Source organism: Rhipicephalus microplus, chromosome X, assembly GCF_043290135.1.
Source record: "Rhipicephalus microplus isolate Deutch F79 chromosome X, USDA_Rmic, whole genome shotgun sequence".
NCBI lineage: Eukaryota > Metazoa > Arthropoda > Arachnida > Ixodida > Ixodidae > Rhipicephalus > Rhipicephalus microplus.
Window position 1 is genome coordinate 97,405,458 of NC_134710.1, and position 24,040 is coordinate 97,429,497.

The 24,040-nt window shown below is 44.8% G+C and overlaps 1 protein-coding gene across 1 annotated transcript in view; it reads left to right on the plus strand.

Moving 5' to 3' along the window:
• LOC142775671 (synaptogenesis protein syg-2-like) overlaps positions 1-24,040 on the plus strand; it is a 459,706-nt gene that overhangs the window by 232,646 nt on the left and 203,020 nt on the right. Inside the window, exon 2 of the mRNA XM_075877312.1 lies at positions 15,642-15,992. Within this exon, the coding sequence (XP_075733427.1) occupies positions 15,642-15,992 (351 nt within the window). The remainder of the gene's footprint in view (positions 1-15,641; positions 15,993-24,040) is intronic.

A 24,040-nucleotide genomic window follows, 5' to 3' on the forward strand; every position in this document is an offset into this window, starting at 1 on the left:
TATTTCCTTTTTTACAAAATTTTCGTCGAAGTTGGCAAAGTTATGCATCTTCAAGATAACAAAAATAAGCTCGCAGAAAGAAGAAGAAATACATTAACGAAACTAGAGATGTCTGTTTGACTTTCCGCCTCGCAGAAGGCGTAGTGGTATGTTAAATGGTTTCTCGTTTTGTCAGCCACACTGCGTACCCGTGCGCGTTTGACACATTGGCCATTTTCGGATGTGCGAGGACAATGAACGATGCCCATGCCCGGTTGTACAATTTTTTTTTCGTTACTGCTCATAACCTGGTTAAATGCTTATGCCTATGTTATCAACAACGTCATTCGCATGATAAGGTTTCTGAGAAAAGGCTCGCACATCATCACTTTCTTGTTATTTCCATATTGAACGAAAATATTTTGGCTTTCCGAAGACCTTCCTTTTCATGTGGTAGATGAGTTCTCATTGCCAATATGACAAATGGGGCCAATTTTTTATCATCATAAAATATTCAATTACTAAAGAAAAAGTATTGAGTCTGTGGATAGGAAAAAGCATAGCTTTACAGTCAATATGGTGCTTTATGCACATAACTATATTTTAAGATGTTCATCAGGCTGCTAAATCGCAAGAACGGGGAATTTCCTCTCTGGAAACACCAATAGTGAAAGTTGCTGCTAAGAAACAGCTGCGAACGCCGCACCACCATAAAGTACGTGGCTACGCCACCACTTCGTATACACTTTTCTCGTTGTGTTGCTTTTGCCGGCAGACAAAGATGCAGCCGCCTTTTTTTCCCGCTTTCTCTCATCTCATTTTGCAAAGTGGCGAGCATAAGTCAGCAAAACTTGTGGAGCTCACTCAGACTCACTCATGAAATATATTTTGGGCTTTGGACTCTGTCACACTTGAACCGACGAACATTTTCTGCAACTGGACTCTTTCGGACTTCAATTCACGAAAACATCACTCACACGGACTCGTTCTTACACAGACTCACGGCTGTATCTGAGCCCGACTAAGTCGACTCACGACTCCGTCACCTATAGAATAAGCTTTTTCGACTATAGCGTCAACGCTGATTAACACTCCGTAATCGGTGCTCTACTTAGTGCCGCTCCACGTTGTATGTTCGAAAGCGAGTTCTAAGTGCTTCCGAACCGGTCAGGTCTTTTTTTTTCTCTGGAGATGACCACGTAAGATACAATAATTGAGAACTTCCGTGAAAGAGTTGGTGGGAAAGGTCAAGGCACCCCCACCACATAGAATTCGCACCTTTTATCGATAAATATTGAAACAGTGATTGAACGACACTGCTTGGAAATATGAGAGTAGACATAATTATAAAATCGAATCCAGGTAAGGCTGCTAATAATGTTTACAATCACCAGACAGGAGTCTAAATACCTTTGTTTCTTCTTTTTTTTCTCATTTTACTTCTTCCTCTCCACCTCTCGTCATCTACAATCCTTTCACAGCACGCAACCCAACCGCAAATTAGGCGATAAACTTAATGGCACTACATTGTACAACTTCTCTAAATACTCGATGCTGCAGTAATCATCAATATTTGTTTCTTTAATCGTCGTTTGAGAGCACATGAATGCTTGCAGAGCAAAATTCGCGCCGTAATTCACTTTCCGTTGTCTCTCGGGTATTTTAACTTTGGCAACGCGGCAATTCTACGATTACTTCTTACTATATACAGTTGAGACAGCAAACTGGTGCAAACGAACGCCTACACAACGATACAGCAAATCATATACCTAAAACAACATATTCGTGCACAATACGCAAGCGACAAAAAATAAAAAAAGATTCCTCCGTTCAGATGAGTGGTCACCAGTCATCGCAAATGCAAAACGCAGCACAACTGCGTCTATACATCTATGTGCAACGCCAGGGAATGCATGTAGAGGGAAATATTAACGGCCTATTCTTGTTCTCTCTGTACAGTCAGAAAAAATCCTCGGGCTGTTAATCTGGCGTAGCAGTAAACACGCCATTTCTTTCAAATAATGTGTGAGTGTTAGCCTTGTTTATGCCTCGTAACGAGGGTGGAAGCAGCCTGGCACCTATAAAGAGAGAGAGTCGTTAAACACACCCTTTATTGGCATTTAACCTTATCAACACGTATAACCCTTCGCTGCGCACATTGTTCCGCCTAGCTTTGAAACAGCGAATAAAAACGAAATAGGTTGACGATGCGTGCCGCAATATCCACGTGAAAGGGAAAATTAAGTATGCGCTGAAGCGAACGTTTAGCTCCGAAAAAGGCAGACATGTAAAATGAGACTTGAGAAAGTTCCAGATGCATTTAAGACGTAGAAGCGCTTTCATGGTTGTACACTTGCTAACATTCTCGAAAATTCACCGTGGAAGTTATGACTTCAGAAAACGACCGACTCACGGAACATATTTGGTTGGCAGCTTTTTCTCTTTCAGCGTGTTTATACGATATATGTAGCTGATAAAATGGAGGATGACCACCTATTACTTGTGAGCAATGTTGGAACATCTTAAAGAGGACGCGCTTCAGTTGTTGCTTGAGTTAAATGCTATGCGATAAGTGGTGGGGATGCACTATAGCAGAGATCCTTTAAACGACGTACAAAATAAGCATATTTAGTTAACTGTTTATCGTAAAACATTCTCGACTACATTTCCTCTCAGAGAACTGGCACCCAGTGGAATAGTAATCTACGCTTTGAAAGGCATGAGAACTGCGAAACAAATGAACCATTATGGTCTCGTATGCAATTCACATCGTTATATGCTTCAAGTTCGTAAGTAAATTTGCTAAACGAGTCATTATTTATAAGATCAAACCGATTTCTTCGCGCAAACATACTGCATCAGTGTAAGTGTGAATTCCTGGTTCTTAAATGAGGATTTTTCTAGGACCCTGTGTTCTGTTCAATGAACAAAGAATAATCGAAGAAATAAACTACGCTTATAGTTTCGATGAATACTTATCCTGTTTGCTAGCATGCTGTGCCACTGCAGTGCAAATGATAACAATAAATAAAAAAGCTTCATAATAAAGCCTTCCTCACCCTCCAAATATGCAAAAATAAAGAAAGAAAAACGTGTTGCTCACGCAACCTGTCCCCCGCAAAGTGCCGAGAGGAGAAACTAGATTGCAGCCCTGCTGCCTTTGCACTTGCTTCCAAACACCAGGACCGGAAAGGAAACAACGAAATGTGTATCATCGGAATAGAAATTATGTATGTTCATTACACCTGAGGGCGTATATACATAGAAACGGCATCACTAAGTGCATTCATCGATTGCACTTTTATTGATGCCCGTCATATTTTTTTGCGTTATTTCTGCTCCTTTCATCGGCTTACCTAATAGGGCGGTCAGCTTGAGGGCATGCGGTTTGATTTGCAAAGCAGCAGCCTCGCTAAATCCCGTGGGCCGGTGGGATTAATCCTATTTGCATACATTACTTTCTTTTCCGTGAACATGACTGCTCTGAAAGCAAGCGGGACAAAACGCGGTAACCGGCAGCTTCTACACTAAATTGAAGCCGGTCAGGCGCAAAACGGCACCGTTAATTGAATCAAACAGGAGATTGCTGGCACTTCGTTACTTTCTCTCTTCCATCCCCACGTGAACTCACCGTCGACGCAAGAGAGCGGAACGCTATACATGCGTGGTTGCGTTACCAAACTTCGCGGCCTTTCAGTCCTATTCGCCCCGCTCTTCCGGTTCTTCCCAATGGTCCGCTCATTACGTAATGAGATAACAACAAAGAAGAGGCAGAAGTTCGTTTTAGCAATGTTTCGGTGTAGCTGCGCGCTCTGACCCGAATTTATTTTTCCCGCGGGTGCAGCGGGCCAGCGATATACCACAGATGCTATGCAAGGCATTTGTAAAGCAGCGGGGCCATATCCTCCGGAATAAAACGCACCTCGTGCCTCGTGTAACGTCCTTGCGCCCGGGCGTCTCCGATAAATTAACTGCCTCGTGCTTCTGTACAAAACGTTTCGAATGTAGACTGTCACATTTCTGCAAAATCTGCGAGCAACTTACTCGAGAGCGTGCGCTCGCTGCGACTGTCACCGTCCCTGTTTGGGGAATTCCAGGGAACGTTCGGCGCTACACAAGTGCCGTGCGTTCACGCACCAACAGTAACGAGCTGTCACGCGCGACTCGTGTTCGCGGAGCATCTCAAGTCGCACCGGCTCGCGCTGTCAGTTTCGCGCGTATTAACGAGGTTTTATGAAGTCCGCGTTCGCCGAGTGCGCCGGAAAACGAAGCCGGAACAAGCGCACCAACGTCGTAAGCGGGAATTCACATTTATACGAGAGCCGGCGGGGGCCTCCAGAATGGCTCCCCCGGCGCCTATAGACACGCGGCCAGAACAAGATTTGAGATTTGCGTGGTCGTCAAACTAGCCAGATGACCCTTCGGGGACCCCTGCGTCTCGTAGCGGCTTGTAATGATCGCCGTCCTCTGGTTTAAACCATATATACACGGAGCGTCTCCCACTGCAAGCGGCTGCTGCCGGTGCTGCTGCTGCTGCGGCCGTCGCTGGCGTATACGGAGCAGGCCTCGCGGTCGCGAAACTTTGTTGTCTCGCACGGCCCCCAAACGGCCTCGTAACTTTTCGGTATCTCGGCCACGCAGCGCCGGTTGGCGCCCGGTGTGTCCGCGCTTTGCCGCGGGCGCTGGGGCGCTTCGGAGGCTTCGGGCGGCGCATACCGTGCGCAGGCCACGCGCCCGTGCCACCACCTCGCTCTCTCATCTCCGTGCTGTCTATTGTCTGGCGCCGCGTGACACGACCAGCTGTCTTTTTTGAGGGTACCGATCTCTGGCTGCACGCGGCTCTTTCTCCCTGCTGATTTTTTGGCCCCAGATCCAGAGAAAACTCAGTGGCGAGCCCACTTCGGAACACAGTTAAGCCGAAACGTTTGCGCTTCTTCCCATTGTGCCGCCGTCCCGCGATTGTCTTCTCTTTGAGCCCTCGTCCGGTGACACAATTACACAGAGAACTCTTCGCAATCTTCCCTCTTCCTCTTCTCTCCCTCCTTTTTATTCGCGGCGAGAAAGATATTTCTATCTAAGCGTTACAGAAGCGGGTTCCAGCCTCATTGATGAACTGCAGTTGTGTTCTTTTGTTTGGTCAAAATGAAACCAAACTTCGGCTTTCCATACTTCATTTTTTTACAAGTTATCAATAGCATCCTACTCAATTATTTTTTTCTTCTGTTTGAAAGACGCACATGCAATGAAAAACTAACAGAAGCCTGTACAGCCTCGCCATTGGAGAACGGTTTCGCTACGCTTGTAGGCGGCCTGTTGAATTATGCAAACGAATAGTCTTTGGTCCTATTAACACTGACACGTTCCATTTTTTCGCGAATTTGAGGGTGGCTTCCAGCACTTCATTGTTGTCATATTTTAGCTCCAACGATATACCTATATAGCAGGCGGTTGCATCATAATAAACACTTACTATAACAGTTTATTTGGCAGCACCAATATATTCCACGCTTCCCTCTTGTGCATCACTTCTTCACTGCTGTAGCGCTTTGCGATTATAACACACTCCGTGCCATCTCTGGAGTTTCTGCGTATCCTAAAGTTTCCTATTCGTCCATCGATCCCGAGAAAAAGGCACAAAGCTGCATTTCCGGTTTCGTTCAACCTTCCTGCCTTTCTCACCACTTTCATATTTCTCATTCCTGGAAGGCCATACTTACGCCCAGCAAATTCGCACAAGTTTATGAAGGCTAGGTCTACTTGTAGTTTCCGATCCTCGACAACGCACTCGTGCATCTCACACCTAGTTCAAGTGCAGTGCATTATAGGCTTGCGGTCAGACCCGTGAACCATACTGCGCAGACGCGATGGACACAACCCGCACCTGCACGGGTCCTTTCCATTCGAAGCTATGCTTACTGCTACAGCCATTGCGAGCAATGCCATGACGCACCATTCTTTCGTCACCCGAAGGCGTGCCACCAATAGGTTACATGCGGAGGGCAGAGACTTCACAATGTTCGGGCCCGGAATTGCTTCTCTGCAATATGCGCCAGCGAGGCATTTATGTTCTAAAGGGACACTAAAGGGAAACAATGTCTTAATTGAGAGTGACAAACTGCAATATGAAAGCTCTAATGTCAAATGTTTCGCTATCATAAGTTAATTATTAGTGGAAAAACCAAGATTGAAGTTTCATTTCTAAATTTTGCGCTGAATTTCGGCGCTGACCTCAAGAATTTTGAAATGTACTTCGCGCATTTTCGCGACATTGGCTCGATAAAATTTTCTGAAACTTCGTATGCTATAGGTCTATGGCACCAACAGATCGCAATGTACTTCGATTTTATCAATTATAAGCTACGTAGGACCCAGTATACCCTTTCAAAATCTATGACGTCACGGTGTTTGGTGCGAGAATCTTAACGTGGCGTCTCTACCCGCATTTTCTTATCGCACATTTTCTCTCTTGTCTATAGCGTCGTGGTAAGAGGGGTGTTTGCGGGATTATGAAATCGCACTTTACTAACGCGCGAGAAATTGTCTTGCTCCTAAGTGGGCTTTTAAAATCGCCGGCATTACAAGAAGTACACAGCTGTATAGGCAGAATTTTCAATCATCAGCGCCAATAAATTAGGAGCCAGCGTCAATTTTCTGCTTATGATCGTTAATTTAAATGTCTAAGTATTGACCGCAACCAAGCTTCGAAACTATTCAGCCCAGTGTAGAATGTGTAACTTTCAGGAGTCGGACAAAAGTTGTCTGGGCGTCCGAGTGAAATTTTCGTGCACGTATATACAGGCAAGCTGTTTCAAACGCGCAAGGCAGAGCGTTGTCGCTAAGCCCGCGACAGCTACGTAGTACAATAGGCCACCTCGCGGGCGTTCCTAAAAAACAAACACGCCGAAGGACAACTGACGCTAGAGAACCGACAGATGGGAGGGGGCGTGTCCGCCATTAAAGGGAACCACGGCGGCGCCCGCTAATCGCCCACGTTCGCGCTTGTCCCGCTTGCAGCGGCTGTTTGGATACGCGTCGCCGCGGTGAGCGAATTCGTGGACGTAGTGTTTCGCCGCGGCCGACTCGGAACCGGTGGTCGCAATTTGGCTACCGGCGCGAATATTGCCATCACCCGCGCGCTCTGCCAGTGTACAAAGCGCGTCGCTCTTTACGTCCGTATGCCGGTCAGGCGATTGCCGCTGACTCGTGCCAAAATTGCGTCATTAATTATTCACCTCCCCATCTCGCTCTGCGAGCGGTTCGCGTCACTTTGCGTTTATATACTTTTCTCTGTCCCCAGCTTTCGCCTTTTATTTTTCTCGTGTCTGTGTGGCGTAATTAACTGGCGTCCGTGCCGCGTAGAAAGCGCTTATCCATTTTTTAACCGCACGCGACACTTCGGTGTCGCGTGCATAGCAAGCTTCACCTCCCTCGCGCCAATTGGAGCTCGGTGCATGCGCAGATTTTCTCCTCGGTTTGCCACAGTTTCTTTGTTTCTGCCCACCCCCACCCCTACGGCGCCGTCTTTAGCGTTAGTAACTTCAGACGCAGATTCCATCTTTTCTTTTTCCATCGCTTTAGTCCCAGGGTGGACGTGGTCTCTCAAGCGAAACGTACTCTTACGCACCCACCAAGCAGCGCGGCACGAGTGGTGGCACACAGCCGCCCGAGAAAACGGCCGTAACAGAAATCTTGATTGCTACCGAGAGGCTAACGAGGACCCGCTTCCACGGTTGCGACATTTGCGCGTCAGGGTTGCTCAACTCGTTATCGTGACTGCAAGGAGGTTGTTAGGCGCGGAGCGTCTTTGTTTGTTGGTCGGCTGTGCATCCGACATGAATAACAGACGCAAGTGCCCTAAAGTGGACATGGCGTGGTTGGAATCTTTGCCGAAAATAACGAAGTTTGTGAGACACCCATTGTCTTCGGCGGAGTGACCACCCGATGCGAGTAAGCTTTTTCTTAATGCGAAGCGTTTCTTGGCATACTCCAGGCACTTTTAGCATGTGTATCTACGTATCTATCTATCTGGCCACCTACGTCTGGGTGGTTTCCTGATCACCCCCTTAACATGGGGTAAACCAAAATTAGTATGGGAGGATAAGATGTTTGGATGAATATGACTCGCTGGTAATGACATCAATAATGTGACAGTCTCGTCGCGCACGTCGTCAAAGCCATTTCACCAGACACATGTAGCACGTACCCGTATACCACAAGCGGTTCGTGACACAGGTATTCAGGTATTTGTCACCGGTGATTGACAGTTTACATTTACCCAGGAACCGCGAGAACAGACACGGGCATTTTCAACGCGAATGCGTTAAGGAAAAGCTTACATCGGTAGCGTTGACCAGACGAATGCAAAGGATAAATGTCAGGGTCCCAACAGGAACCGAATCCCAGCATTCTGCGTGGGATAAATCAAGCATACTGCCACAGAACCAGGCCATGTCTCGAGACTGGTGTTCAAGTCGACCCGATTGTTCTAGAAACTGTAATTGTGGTTGCAGTGCTGACTTTCCAATTTTACAAACATTAAATATGTACTCCTATGACACAGCCTACACGTCAGGTTAACATCAATTGTAATTAAGCACCATCAACTGAAGACGATTTGTGTTGCACTGTCAAGGGCTACAATCCATGATGTTGTTGACATTGTTACTTAACTGTAAACAACTGGTTATATGAAACATATATGATAGCTCAATTATAATCTGTGCGTACAACAATTTCACATATGTTGATCATTTGCTAACGTTTCGCTCATTGAAAAAAGAACTCCCTCACGTTCCCTCCACATGCTTCGAGTAACATTGATTCCCAAAGTACGAGGGATCTGTCGAATATTTTCTTTTTAAGGTAAAGTGTAAAATTTTGCACGTGGTGCCAGGGATGTCATTGGTTCTGGTCGAATGCGAATGTTCCACTCATTGATGCCTAAGGCCATTCGTTGTTACCGAAAAATATGCATGACGACGAAAACAACTTGATTATGTCAGCCCTATTGTGGTTAGTGCTCATAATAATCGTACTGTCGGCTTTGATCTTGGTGAACAGGCGACTATACTCTGCGGCATGAAAATTAAGACATATTCCATATACTAAATGATAATTGTTGGGGCTTTATTTCTTATCCCTAAGATATCATCATGAGAAACGCGCATTGAGATATCATCATAGAAGGCTTCAGAAACTTTAATGTGCATTTAAATCAAAGCACAGGGCCTTTATCACCGAAATGCGGCCGCCGCGCTCGGGATTTTATCACGTGACCTTCAGCAGTATATTCAAGTGCCATAACCATGCACTGGACCACGGCCGCGGGCAGGTATATTCCATTTACTTCTTGCGGGTAAAGTTATCGCATGCTGCTCAGGAGAATGAATCTGTGTTTCGATATAAATGCTTCTTGTGCCGTAAGTTCTGTTAGTGGGAAAGCTTAGCGTATAAATATATAAACCCACCATAGTTGCCAAGGAAACATAGGAGAAGAAAAAGAAACTTTAAACATGGCAGCGTTCATCACCAAATATCCTGTAATTGTGAAGACGAGTGTTTTACAAGGGACATATTTTGCGAGAGAAATGGTAATTATTTGCGATCAAGTCTGGCAGGGAGGTTCTGCGACGCTTTGTGTGGCCGCTTCAATATGCTGACAACATTCATCATGAAGGCCATGAAAGTGGCAAGTCACTTTTAACGAGAACAGATGTACGCCTTCATGAAGGGCTGTTTAGATCGACATGACCATCCATCTCTTGTCCATGGCCACGAACGTTGCAAAAGATGCGTACAGTCCCACTTTAGAGCAAACGAATATAATATGAAGAAAAAAATACACAGGAGACATATCTTTCTCAATATAAGCTGTTGATTTCGACGCATCTACTGCTGAAAACTGTTTCTACATTTATCTATAGCACGTTTTACCTAGCTGCTGACATGTTTCATTGTTGTTTTTTCACGGTTGGACGCCCATAGTGAATCATCGCCATCGTTCTGATGGTCCGCTTCAAGACGCGTGCGATGAGATTGAATCACGCCGCTTCATAGTCGTTCTTTGCGGGTACGAGGGAAAGCTTGCGAGGGCAGGCTGTGAAGGGTTTTCACCTGATGAGCGCCATTTTCTTTCGTGCATTTCTTTGCGCATCTTATCCTTGAGCTTGTCCAGCGTTGGAAGTGGCTACACTTACTGCCGTGGGGGGGGGGGGGGGCTATGGCTCCCCGTGGAGGTTAAGTAGATGGGCAAACAGAGGACTCTAACCCGCCTGTCATGGACAACGGCAACAATGGTGTTTTGTTTTTCGAGCTAAGCAGTGCCTTTTATTCAGTGAGCCGCTATGGGCTTAGGACAAAAGCCAATTTCTGTGACGATATTGTTAGCCGCCGCTGCCAGTGTCCATCGGAGCAAACACGCCCTTTTTAAAACCTTGTGGGCAAAAAAAAAATGCACAGGTCATAACCGCCACTTACTCGCTACGGTCATTTGTACCACTGCATTGCTTCAGGTCACGTCCAGGGGGTTGTAATCTTTTTAGGATTATAAAAGAAAAAAAAACAAAGTCTGAGTCGGCATCTAATCTAGACATTCTTCGTGCTAGTCATGTAATATACAACAAGCCACGCCAGTGTGTGCAACTGCTCGGAAAAAAACTCTACAGAGGCGTCATGTCGGGCCTGGAGCCACGTTAGCAGCCATGCGAATTCGACGTGGCAGAAGCGTACAATCGCACAGGCGTCCCATCATGTGAATTGCGTTATAAGAGAGTCGTTTAAAGCTGCCTAAATGTTGCGAATGGCTCAGTAATAATGCATAGTCATCATCACCACCAACTAAAACAAAGTGAGGAGTTACACGAACGTGTAAAAAATGCTTCGCTACTTCACGAAGTGGTCATGAAATATTTAACAGTGTTTAGCTGCACTGGCAATATATGTGTCCTAAGAGTTGAGTACCGGCTCAAGGAAGGCCACTCCTCCTACTCAGACTGTGAATGTGCTACGTGTGCCTCTGTGGCAGTAGTGCTAAATAATCCACATTGCTTTTAGCAACGAAAGTCAGTGATACAGGCCGATAATTTGACGAGTCAGAGCAGTTAGCTCTTTTTTTCATCGAGGTTGTTGTCACAGTCCTCCAGGTCTCAAGAATCGCATTTGCTAAAAGAGGCTGCGCAAGTAATATCTACAAGATTCGACTCCTTCCATCGCTGGTACTTCTGAAAAATTTTGCAGAAATCTCATTAAACCCCGCGGAGCACTAGAAGTCTTTAGTTTGTCGATGAGGCACGACATTCCTATGGCCGTAGTTACGGCCAGTGGCAGTACACTAAATTTTGAACCAAGAGGCGCCGGTACGTCATCAACAGCTTTGGAGGTGAAGAGCGACGATAAATAGGAGTTCATGACATTTCCATGTTGTTCAAGTGTAACTGCTGGAACGACCGTTATGGGCAAATATACCTAGACGGTCACTAGTTGCCTGACTTGCCGCTGAACATTGCAGACTGTTGTGCCACGGTAACCAATTAACCACCTAATTGCAGAGAAATGTTTCAAATTATTGCGGGATGCATGCCCAACTATTCTGCTAACCCCACTGTTCAACTGTTCGGCGTCGTCTCGGCGCCCACCTGGTGTTCCTCAGACACCACGTGCTAGGATCAATTTCACATTCAGTGGTATACAGTCGGCATATATATATATATATATATATATATATATATATATATATATATATATATATATATATATATATATATACATATATATTCTAGCGGAAAGCGTTGGTTACACGATGATTTGAACCGGTGTTTCCACAGAACTTGCAGACATTCTCAGCAATACTCAGCGCTGAAGCTCAATCAATTTAGTGAGCGCTTCGCCTTTTGTAAGTAATAATAATTTACTTGGCTCAACGTCTGAAAACGACGACATGATTATGACAAAGGCCGAGGGCTTCAAGGATTTCGACTACCTGGGGTTCTTTAACCTGCACCTAAATCTAAGTACATGGGCCTCGGGCATTCTCGCCTCTATTGAAAATGCAGCTGCCACGGCTGGTATTCGATATTGCGACCTGCGGGTCACTTTTCGTTAGTCATCGATAGCCACAATTCTACATTAATCTTATGAACGTTAACTACAGCTACGGAACCTAGTTGCGGTGTCTTTATTATGTACAACATTCGTTTGAGGATATCAAAGTGTGGTTAGCTTGGTTACTGCGTCCTGTCGACTATTGGTAATCACTGCTACTTCCTGCATGAAAGAGGCACATTTGCTAAAGTGTATTTTGCTCTAACGCCATGCCCTTCTACGCGAACACGCCAGAGAAGCTCCACCAACGACTGTGCTCGGAGTCAGCTTTGCAGCTGCCATGCCAGTTGTCACGTGATAATGGAGGGCAGTGGTGAGGTTTAGGCTGGGCTGAGCCTGCGCGTCGCGACGTCGCTGCAAGCATGTCAGTATGTCGACGTCGGCTATCGCTGTTTGCAAACACGTAATAGGTCTATAGCTGCTTGTACATTTGTCGTTCGACCTTTTATTATAGCTGCCTCAATTGTTTCTTACCCGCATAGTATCCTGCTCTGTCGTGTTACGCATTCTCAGCCGCCTCGAATGCTCTAAGCTTCGGTACCCTCTTCGTAGAAACTATAAAAAAGCATCTAAACAGACACATCTCAGCTCGATTACCATCACTTATGCTAATTGTACACTATTTAGACAGCCGCTTATAACACCAGACATTCGATTAAAGCTAGATTCAAATGCGACTTTGCGTTTGCCTGGGGGTTGCTGCCTCATGACTCCCCGGCATATGCGCGCCGCACGCAACTGATCTGTTTAGAACAGATTGTTCGAAATGGTTTCTTGCACCACATTTATTTGATTGCTTCCCAAGGCGCCTCATCGCCAGTACAGTCTGCAAGTAATACTTGTTTGCAGAAGATTGGAGTGCACACAGGACATTTGCTGCTAAAATATCAAAATAAAACGTGCCAAAAGCTCGAATAAAGTACACGGTGGCGTGCGAAAATAATGGGCAAAAAAAGCTGAAGTAAATAAATAAAAACATCACTAATCGAACGTCTTTCTATAGACAGTGAAGAGATTGCTTTTTTTCTTCGTTTATGCAAACTGCAGACGGCGATAATCGTCGTGTTAGATGGACTTTTATACAGCGTACAAAATGTAGTATTTCAAATATAAGGGACGGGGTTGAAAAAAAGGAACTGAAAATTAAGATTCAAAGCATGGGCATTAGAGAAAGTAAATGATGATTCATTCCAGAAAAAAAAAATATTTGTAGCGTAGAAATGCTAATCACTTGAAAACAAGGACGGAACCAAAAACTATAGGTTGACTCACGGAATGTCACAATTGTGCCAGCCCAGAATGTTTTCATTATCCTCGAAGAATCCGTCATAATGGTAGAACAGAAGTGTTTGCATTCAGTGTCATAAGCATTACCGAAGAAAAACAACTAAACAAGTTACTAGTATCAATAAAAAATGCAGAGCACTTTCACAGCTGTGAAGACGAAATTTGGCGAAAAAGGCGACCGCGGCTACATGTTCTGCGGCTGCAGGCGTCACGTTCGGACACAATTGCGCATTTGCGTGCGTTCGCTGTCTTTCATCCCCCACTGTTCTTACACTAAGCGAACAAAACTCGTCCATCCCAAAGAGGGATGAACGTCCATCCCTAGGGCAACTGCTGATTACAGCTATATCGGGGTCGTGTAGACAAAGAAGAATGGCAATAGGTTGGTAGTGCCATTGCCGAGCATTGCGACGCTTAGTATACATGAAAGAGGCGTCGGTGGTGACAGAGTTGTGTGGAACACCGAAAATTGTGCTACGCGCCGTTTTGTCCACGGACGCGAACGTAAGAGCCTCGCCATGTACAGTTGCGTTGTGAAACTAAAGTCGTTTCTGCCCCACGTACAGAAAAGGTAACCCATTACCGCTACTGAAAAAAAAGCAACACGGATTACTTTTGCCGTTACTTCATGATGAGAAACTTTCAGCAGTGTGCTTTCACTGCAGGAATCCCCGAAATTTCATCAAGTTCATATTTATGAATGAGTTCTTTGCAAGAAAGTGTTTTGGGCCGGGGTCCACCATGGCTTCGTTGGCGTACTTCAGTCACGGAAGCGACGTTGAAAAATAAATACTAAGAAATTGCAAAGAAAAAAAACAACAACGCAAACATCTATCCCTCGAACTCGAATCTGCGACCTCTCAGTTTTAGTGTGCGGCGTTAACCACTTCGCCAGAAAGGGTACGTTGTCTGGAATGCTAACGGCAAGCCATTTATATACACCGTACACCATTTGGAAGTTTTCAGAGCTTCGAAACTTGAGCGCGTTCTCGTTATCAGTGGCAAGATGGCGTGACTGGCTCGCGTTCGACACGTTGTAAAGGTTGTTACCTTCACAAAGCGCCGCCTCCACGGAGCGTGGGCTCTCCTGCGCTCGCGCTTATAAGACTCGTAGTTTGGGAGAGGCTGAATATCAATCACTTCGCACGCTGGCGAGCCCGCGTTTACGGAAGGAGCGCGCTGCTAATACACGACGCCTGAAGAGTTGTTACTGTTGCTCTCGCTTGTCCTCTGCATTCTTGTTCCCTCGTTCTGTGGGTCTTTCTGTTTGAACAGCGAGCGCTCTTTAAGTGTCGAGCTGTGACAGTCTCCAGTCCGCGCTAATCCTGTTTGTGCTGATTTCGTGCGTGCTTTCTGCTTGAGTTGTGCACTGCAAGTTTCGACCTGCTTACCGTTCCTAACGTGAGTTTGAGATTTGTTGCTGTTGCCGAAACAATGCAGAATAAACGCTCAACTACCTCTGCATTGATGCATTTCACTTTTTTGGTATAGCGATTCTTTTATAGAGGGATCAGCCACATTTTCGTTATGAAGCTCCTCACCAAAAAAAAAAAAAAAACAGCCAACGTTAGTGAAGCCAAATGCTTATAAAAATGGTCATCGGTATGCAGAAGCAACTTCATTTTGTTGGGAGAAGAGGGAGAAAAAGGGACGCGCAAAAACAAACGGTTTCCAATCGGTGCGCGTATTGTACGGCGCATATTTTGAGGTCTTCAAAAACACATGGGTGCAATTCCAGTTGTGATTTATGGGTATACTTATACATAGCTGCTCTGCACTAATACGTAACTCTCCTTAAATTGACACTGCCCGCAACAGTCACCTTTCTGAAAGGTTGTTTTCTGATACGTATTGAAAACGCACAAACGGCCATGGAGGGCACTAGTACGTTTTGTTTTCTTGCAAAATCAGTAAAAATTATTACTTCGGTTTTTCTTTTTTTTTCTTGAAAAAGGGTTGGCAAAAACATGCAATCGAAATAAAATAAAAAAGTAACAAGTGACGTGATATTTTGCGTTCTCAAAAATTGTTAGCGCATTCACATTACCCGTTAGTGTTCTGAAATTTGAACAAGTATACGTTATTGATTTACCTGAAACAAAAGCAACGTGGTACTACCCATTGAAATTCCTGATCCTGAAAGCAGCGGTACTACTTTTGAGGTCATGTTTTCATCGCTTGAAAATCCGATATGTTCGCAAAAACACAGTCAATAATAAATGTTACTGAATTGCTAAATACAAAAAAGTAATATCAACCGTTTCGCCCATTTGCAGACGAGCCCGTGGCGTTGGCCGTGCACGTGGGCGGCCAAATCGACTTGCCCTGCAAATCGCTGCTGGCCAACGATCTGCCCATGCGCATCAACTGGTTCAAAGACGACTCGCCCATGGCCGTGTACAGCGTGACGTACGCGAGCAACCAAAGCTTCCACCGAACCAACATCATGCAGGGCCGGCACGCGGCCCGCTCCGACTGGAGCCAGCGGGCCTACTTCAGCGTGCTCGGTTCTCCAGCAACGCTCAAGGTGAACGACTTGGCCTTCCAGGACACCGGCACTTACGTCTGCCAGGTGGTCATCAGCCGCGGCACACAGCGGAACGCTACAGTTCACTTGGTCGTGGTCGGTGAGTGATGTTGTCCTTTCTTCAGCCGGGTGATACCATGCGGGTACTCATTTGAAATATATACAGTATAAAATGGCTTATTCCTAATGTCACAAAATATACTACCTTGGCGTAACGACATGCAAACTTTGCCACTTCATATTTGTAACAGAGTGGCCGAATTTCCTGCACGCTCTGCGCGATATTCCCTGGATTAAGGCTCTGTGAAATATGACACTGAATATATCAAACTACGGAAGACATTTTCGCCTATTTACAGCTATATGGGTAGTCGATACCAAAACTATATTATAAAATAATTTCTGCAGTTTGACGTCCCAAAATCACGAGTTGATTAAGAGGGATGCCATAGTTGGGGGTTCCGGCCGGAAATTACGATCACCTTTAGGGAGTATGCAAGGAAACTCAGCCGCAGAGTGGCGTTGTGGTGCGCCCGACCGGATGCCATTTTTGAGGTTTTCATGCTGTAGATGACCATGCTTGGCACGATGTTTGCTGTGCTTATGTGATGGGTGTTTTGTTGTTACTTCTGGCTTTCCGTGGCCTCGCGCGTTGCATTCACATTGCTGCAACGTTGGAAGTTTCCTGTACCAGTGCATGCAGCATGGACTAGTAAAAACATCCAGGCAACAACACCTTATTCTTCGTCGAGTTGTATCAAATTAACGATCATAAACAGAGCGGTTTACGGTTGCTGCAAACGCACAAATGACAAGCTGGACGACGAAAATAGTCAACGGCTAGGCTTCCACGTGGTGCCGAAAGTCAAACTTGGACAGCGTGTGAAGATATCGGAGCAGCGGTCAGTGCGCAGAGCTCTATGACTACGCAGAATTTGTTGCGAAGACCTGGACGAATCGGCGTCGTATTACGGAGTTTGTGAGACGCACTGCTCCAACATGTCAGCACGCTACGCCGAGGTGAGCTATGCACGTGCAGTGCGCGCACAGAACTTCCCCTTTAGATTGGCCTCTCATTTGATGAAAAAGAAAACTGAAATTTTTTTATTGAATGCCTGCGAGTGGCAGACCAGCACAGCGATTTTAAGGTAAATCGTTGTTTAGCTTAAAAAAACAGTGGCAAGCATGGGTTGTCTGCAGCGTTGAATCCTCAATAATGGCGTCCGGCCTAGCTCACTGCAGAACCACATTGCGGCTAAGTATCGATAATTCCTATTGGGCGCGACGAGGACGTACCGTGGCGCCACCATGCGGAGCCGTCCTGGTGACAAGTGGATCCCGCAAATACCACAACAGCTTTCGCGTTGGGTTTTTTTGAAATTATTATTATTGTTGTTGTACTTCCATTTCAACAAAATGAGCTAATAACTGCTGCAGCTTCTTCAACAACTTTCGAAATGCTTATTAGCTGTTCCGAAAAAAATTTATGCTTCTCAAACGGTGAGTTAGCGGCCTGCTTTTGTATTATCGAAACAAGTCATTCTACGTCGAATCGAAGCATCAAATGGCCATTAGCGTGTGCATGCGGCAAGGAAACTTTTTTTTTTGCTTCAAGAAATGTGCGCACCTCTGCTAGTTGATTCACTCTAGGATTGCATCTAAAACGTGTCGTGGTTGATGCGACTTGTTTGTCCAAATTTGCGCTGCTGTTTAGCACACATAACCCTATGAAGCACAGCGCAAGCGTCTTCTCCGCTTTTTGGGAAGCAACTCGGCATCGTGATAGCTGCATGCAGCTGTAACCTCTATGTTATGACTGGAGCATGTGCGTGCCTCATTCGGAGCTATGGCAGAGTACTTCAGTGCTTTCAAAGACTCTTGTTCTAGCTAAGAAAAATTTCACGTGAGCTAAAGCTTCTCCGTGGCACGATCGTAATATTTGTCTGTTGCCCCTTATTGCGCACATTTTCTATGGTTGTCACACGGTGCACATTCAATCACCATTGAGTGACACAGGTGTGAAACTTTTTGATAATTGGCTCAGTTCTGCAGCATCTACAATGTGGTGAGTCGCGATAAAGAAAAGCGATCACGACCGACCAAACTTGCTACAAATACCCTAATCTCTTGTGTTTCCCTGTCACGGCTTAAATGCTGCTTTAGTGCTTTACACGTTTGCTGTGCGACGGCGTTGCGTTCGTACATGCTTCGAGTCACAGCACTTGTCACTCGAGGTGGCACATCAAAATATTTCATCACCTTCATTTGTTTCGAAACTTTTCACGTTTTTCCGTTTCTGCAATTTCAGTGGCCCTTAAAAGTGGCATATGGCTTGTATATTTTTCATTCTCCTACAGAACCCTGCCATCGTCGAAACGTCAGTCATAAAAAAATTGCTTTCTTATATATATATATATATATATATATATATATATATATATATATATATATATAGTGAAGTAGATCCTCCGTGAGCGGTCACAACGTGGTGTATTTCGGCGTTTCGGCCTAGAGTCTGGCCTTCATCCTGATGAAGGCTAGACTCTAGGCCGAAACGCCGAAATACACCACGTTGTGACCACTCACGGAGGATCCACTTGACTACTTTCAACGCTACAACCACTCACGCCTGCTATATATATATATATATATATATATATATATAAATATATATATATATATATATATATATATATATATATATATATATATATATATATATATATATATATATATATATAATGCATTCGATGCCCCATAGTACCTCCGCAACAGAAGCCTCCTGACATCTATAGTGAGTGCACTTTAGCACGGTAGCTGGAAACCAGGGTCAAGGGACCCTAAACAACCTCTACAATGCAATAAACGAGTGCGTTATTCTCTGCCGACGCATCTCGTATTCGCGGCACAATTCACCTTTTTTACTATGCCACGGCGCATGTGCCCTTCCCTAGCGGCGAAGTCGCAAAGCACCTCGGAGGCTTTCGTTATAGTAGTACCGGTTCTCCCAGTCCCTACCAAGTCCCTACCAATACGGCAGAGGGCAGCACAGAAAAATGAAAAAGCATTCTTACTTTATTACAGACATACAGAAAAAAGTACTTATTGCCATTTTATACGTATTCTTTATGTATTAGGCATTTTACGTTCCAAAATCTCTACACAAGCTAATGAAGCGTGCCATAGTAACATTTCTAAGTGGGCAACTCCAGATCAATAGTGACAATTTGTGTACTTTGACGTGCACGCAAATTTAAGTACACGGGTGCACATGTCATTGCACTGTTAATTGTTACATTTCGCCCCCATCTAAATGCGACCACTGTGATCGTAAAACAAATCTGTGTCTTAGAGCTTAGCAGCGTGACACCTTACGTGCTAAGCTAGGGCAGTGCGTTATTCATGTTTCTAATGTGGTTTTAATGCGCGCCTAAAATGTGATTGCTTTTATTGTCATTCAGAATGCCGAACAACAAAACGGGCATCAGGGTTAGTGTGCCAAGCGTAGGTGGCGGCTATGCATTGCGTCACAATAATAATAATAATAATAATAATAATAATAATAATAATAATAATAATAATAATAATAATAATAATAATAATAATAATAATAATAATAATTCAGCATCAACACGAAAGAATACAACACTGGTGAGGCTACGGGGGGCTAGCAAAAAGCATCCAATGTCTTGACAAAGGCTAGCGCCCCGTTTACAAAACTATACAGGGCAAAAAAAACAGTGCACACCGAATCAGGTGCTAGTATAAGGACAGGCCTATAAAAATAGCGACAGCTTAAAGGCACACTTCTCAATTTACATTTAGATGACAGGACTAAATTCATGGGAGCAGAAATTGCACTTACTTCCCTAGTTATGGTAGCCTATTAAATTTTTAGTTCATCATATTAGCAGAGGAGTTAAGATCCTGTGGCAGCAAGTACATAAGCATTTGGCGGCCATAGTTTTTACGAGTGGGGGGAATGTTTCACGTGTGACTGCTTCGTGTAGTGTATGATTTTGCAAATGAAGTCAGGGTGGTGAATTTTCCTAGAAAAGAGTCGCTATTTTTCTGGTATGCATGATAACGTTTCAATTGTAGTGCCTTGAGCAAGTTTGGCACAGATTTATACGCAGATCTTCTACAGGATAGCAAACCAGTTTTTCTAGGTTAACCTCCCTGTCATTTCCTTTTATTTATTTCTCTCTCTTCTTGTGGACAACATTCATTAATGTGTGCGTTCCATCGCATGTTTTCATCAATAGGAAACACCCAAGGTTTTTATAACTGGCACCAGTTTTATTACTAAAAGACCGGAGTACAAGATATTATTTGAATTAATTGGCTTATTTTAAGGCAAAAACAAAACTGCTTTTGTTTTTGAAGCATTTATAGACAGGGAATTGACCTGACTCCAAGTATTCAATATAGTGGGCACCTCCTTTGCTTTTTTTCGCAAGCAGACGGAGAGTGTTATGTTTAAAAAATAAGCTTGTGTCGTCTGCATGAATTACAAATGGTAAATATATATTAACAAGATCATTCGTATATAGCTTGAAGAGCAGGGGGCCAAGAATGCTTCTCTGAGAAACACCATGTCGTAAAGGTTTGAAATATATAAGTGTGAGTTGTTAATATGTACGCTTTAATTGCGGTACTGTTCGCGCTGGTGGATAGTCCGCAGCCTCTTAAACGCGGGTGCAGTGTCTGTATCTTCAAACGGTCACAAAGCGATGTGCCGGAGTACACAGCCATCCGCATACTCCGAGCTAAACGCTGGTACATATTAGAGCGAGAGCTTTACGCCAGCGAAAGACCGCTTGCCCGCAGAGTCGACGCGTAACTAATGGGAGACTACAAGCCTAACTATACGCAGTGGATCTCACGAAACTGCACTCCCCAAGTTGCGACAAACAATTACGCGTATTGAACGGGCGCGGTTTCTCTTGCAGGAGGGAGCGTGGCTGTTCCATGCATCTTCAGACCCACTCGCTCGCAAAAGAATTTCGGTTTTGGCACGCTGGCAGCTGAGGCTCCGCGCTGTCCATGCCACCGTGATCTCGATAACCACAACACCAGTGCGATTCGAAGAAAACACAGTGGGCACCTCCGGCAAAGCGCCGCCGGCAAGCCGTGTTCCCGTGCGATCCGTCTGAAAGCGCGTGCCTCTGAAATATCTTCAAACGCGCGCTCACGCCGACGCCCGTCACTGGCGTTTTGTGGGCGGCTTTTTAGCCAAATTGCCCGGATACGCTGGCGTGAGTTTTGTCATTAGGGTAAAGTGCTTGCCAGTCCACAGTCGGCACGCCGAATCGACGCGCTCTCAAAGCCAGCTGTTCAATCTGCCGCAACTCTATATAGGTGACGAAAGGCCATCCGGTTTCGAAAAAAGCCTATACTTGAAACTTTTCTCTATTCAATGACGCCTTAGGATAGGCACACATCCGCATATTTTTTTTATTCACTAAAAGCGATTGGTATTGTCTGTGCTTATATACCTTTTTTTTTAATGCGGAGCTTTCTTAGCGAACTTTGGCGACTTTGAACGTATCTATCTATCTATCTATCTATCTATCTATCTATCTATCTATCTATCTATCTATCTATCTATCTATCTATCTATCTATCTATCTATCTATCTATCTATCTATCTATCTATCTATCTATCTATCTATCTATCTATCTATCTATCTATCTATCTATCTATCTATCTATCTATCTATCTATCTATCTATCTATCTATCTATCTATCTATCTATCTATCTATCTATCTATCTATCTATCTATCTATCTATCTATCTATCTATCTATCTATCTGTCCGCCAACGACATTTAGCTTTCCTGGCTGTTCCAATGATGGGATCTATACCAAATTGGTATGGTGTAACAAGACTGTAGCGAGCATAACGAACTAGTCATAAATATACATGTACGTCATAAATGTCATGATTTAAACGTCATGGTCTTGCTACTCATGCGGTGGTTTTGTTCGCATGACGTATTGCAAAAATCGTATGGGATGACATGACTGTATGGCAAACATAAGTGCCAGGCCCTAACGTGGCAATCGTGAAACGCATGTGATGTAAGTCATGATTACTTGCCACGCTTATGATGCGCTTGCGGCCGTTTAGCTAGCTTTACATATACCAAATTTGGTACTACGTGCCTCGAATGAAACGAACGTAAACGACACACCCAAAAATGATAATCATGATATGCATGTCATTTAAACTATGACTACACGCTACGCTCATAGAGCGCTCGTGGCCGTTTCGCTAGCTTCACATATACCAAATTTAGTATTACGTGACTTGAATAGACGACGAAGGTAAATAACACGTTCAAACATGATAATCATGACATGAGTGTTATGTGAGAATATGATAGCGCATTCCTGGTCATTTCGCTAGCTTCACATACACCAAATCTGGTATTACGTTACGCGAATGAATGACAAACGCAAATGGCAGGCGCAAACACGATAATCATGACATGAAAGTGATGTACGACAAATATTACGTGCCTACCACTGCTAGGGCTGGTATTGCAAACGTTAGTGCTATACTGTCGATACGCGACTATGACCTACATACTTGAATCTTGTCTAAGATACCTGAGTGCAAATAAGATTTCTACTTGTGTTTACTGCGCACTCCCATGCGCCTCGCAAAGTTGGGCTGATTTCAAACTGACATATTTACTTTCTTCAATCGCGCTTCGCATATAATGGATTCCCACTGTGCGTGGGATCTGCCATTTTTTATTGCAAATTCACCAATCTTTTCTCCTAATTTGTCTTCGTCTCCTACGGCAACAAATGAGATTAAGAATTTTGTAAATGCGCACATCTTGCTTCGTCCTAAAGCGTGAAACATTCTTTGGGTAAGTGAACTTTCTTTATTGACCAAACAACAAAAGCGTAAAAGTATATATAAGAACAACGCTATTAGCTCACCTCATATATGAGGCAGAAGATATTATGTCGTTGTGTCTTTCTTACTATAGATATGACTTTGAATATACTAAACCTGCTTCCTGAAAACCCGGTTCGATCTCAGTGCCTTGCTCTTCAGTATATAAGTTTGTGTGTTCCGAATTCAGGAAGAGTCCCCTAGAAGGCCGTAGGCGTCGTGAAACCCGGTAGTTTGCGCTGAATTTCATTTCTTCGGGTACAACATCATCCTTGGAGCGTCATTCAGGGGTTTCTCGTTGCATCAATTTACGTGAGCAACATAGGTACATACTGCAAGAAAGAAAATCAGAGGGCAAAGAGGGCCCCCATCTTTCGTAAAATTATTCTCTAAGTGTTCTATTCACTTCTCATCACCTCTCCCTGGCTTTTCCCAGTGGTAACATAGGTGCGGGCTCCACATGGGTCAACGAAGAATAAAAATTACGGAAGCTAATAAGAATCAATAAAACAAAATACATGCGCTGGTTACCGAAGCGCCCGTTTTCGATGTTAGAACCTTCGATTTGCCGACGCTGCCTTTGCGAGGCGCAGCGCCAGAAGCGAATTCATTTCGTGCCGAATGCGAGAGACCAGTGCAGCGTGTCGATTCTTTGTGCACGTTTTGGTCATCTGGCCACGTAGCAGCGGCGTTGTTGAGAGCACTCCAAGAGAGCGAGAGAAAGAGAGAGAGAGAGATGTAAGAATAGGACAATTTATAATTCCTTTACAAGGTTAGGCGGTGGGGCTGTCGACGGAAGCCGTCGTATCTGTCCACGCTCAGAGCGTCTGCGGTCTTCCTCAGTGCGTATACATTCCCGGCAGTCCCCATCCAGCCGCGCGGTCGTCTCACGACTCGCTTTCGTTCTCTCTCTCTCCCCTCCTGGTCTCTCTCCCTCTCAGTCGTTTTGCTAACAGACGTCGCTGCAAGACTCAGTATAAGGGGAATTCCGGGGCCGAGGGATGCTGGGCACGCAAGTCCAAGATTACGAGTTTTTCTAAAGCGGACCGTGCAGGGCCCGAAAGCAAGACTCCTCGTCGCAAACGCCACGGCTGCTTTGTGCACCACGTCATGAAGGGCCTCGCAACGCGGGTACAGGCCGCAGTCGTCGCTGGGCTGCCGCCGCCGCAAAACGCCTCGGCAACTTTGCATATTTGATTACGCGTGAAGCGACGCAAGCGTGAACGAGCAAACG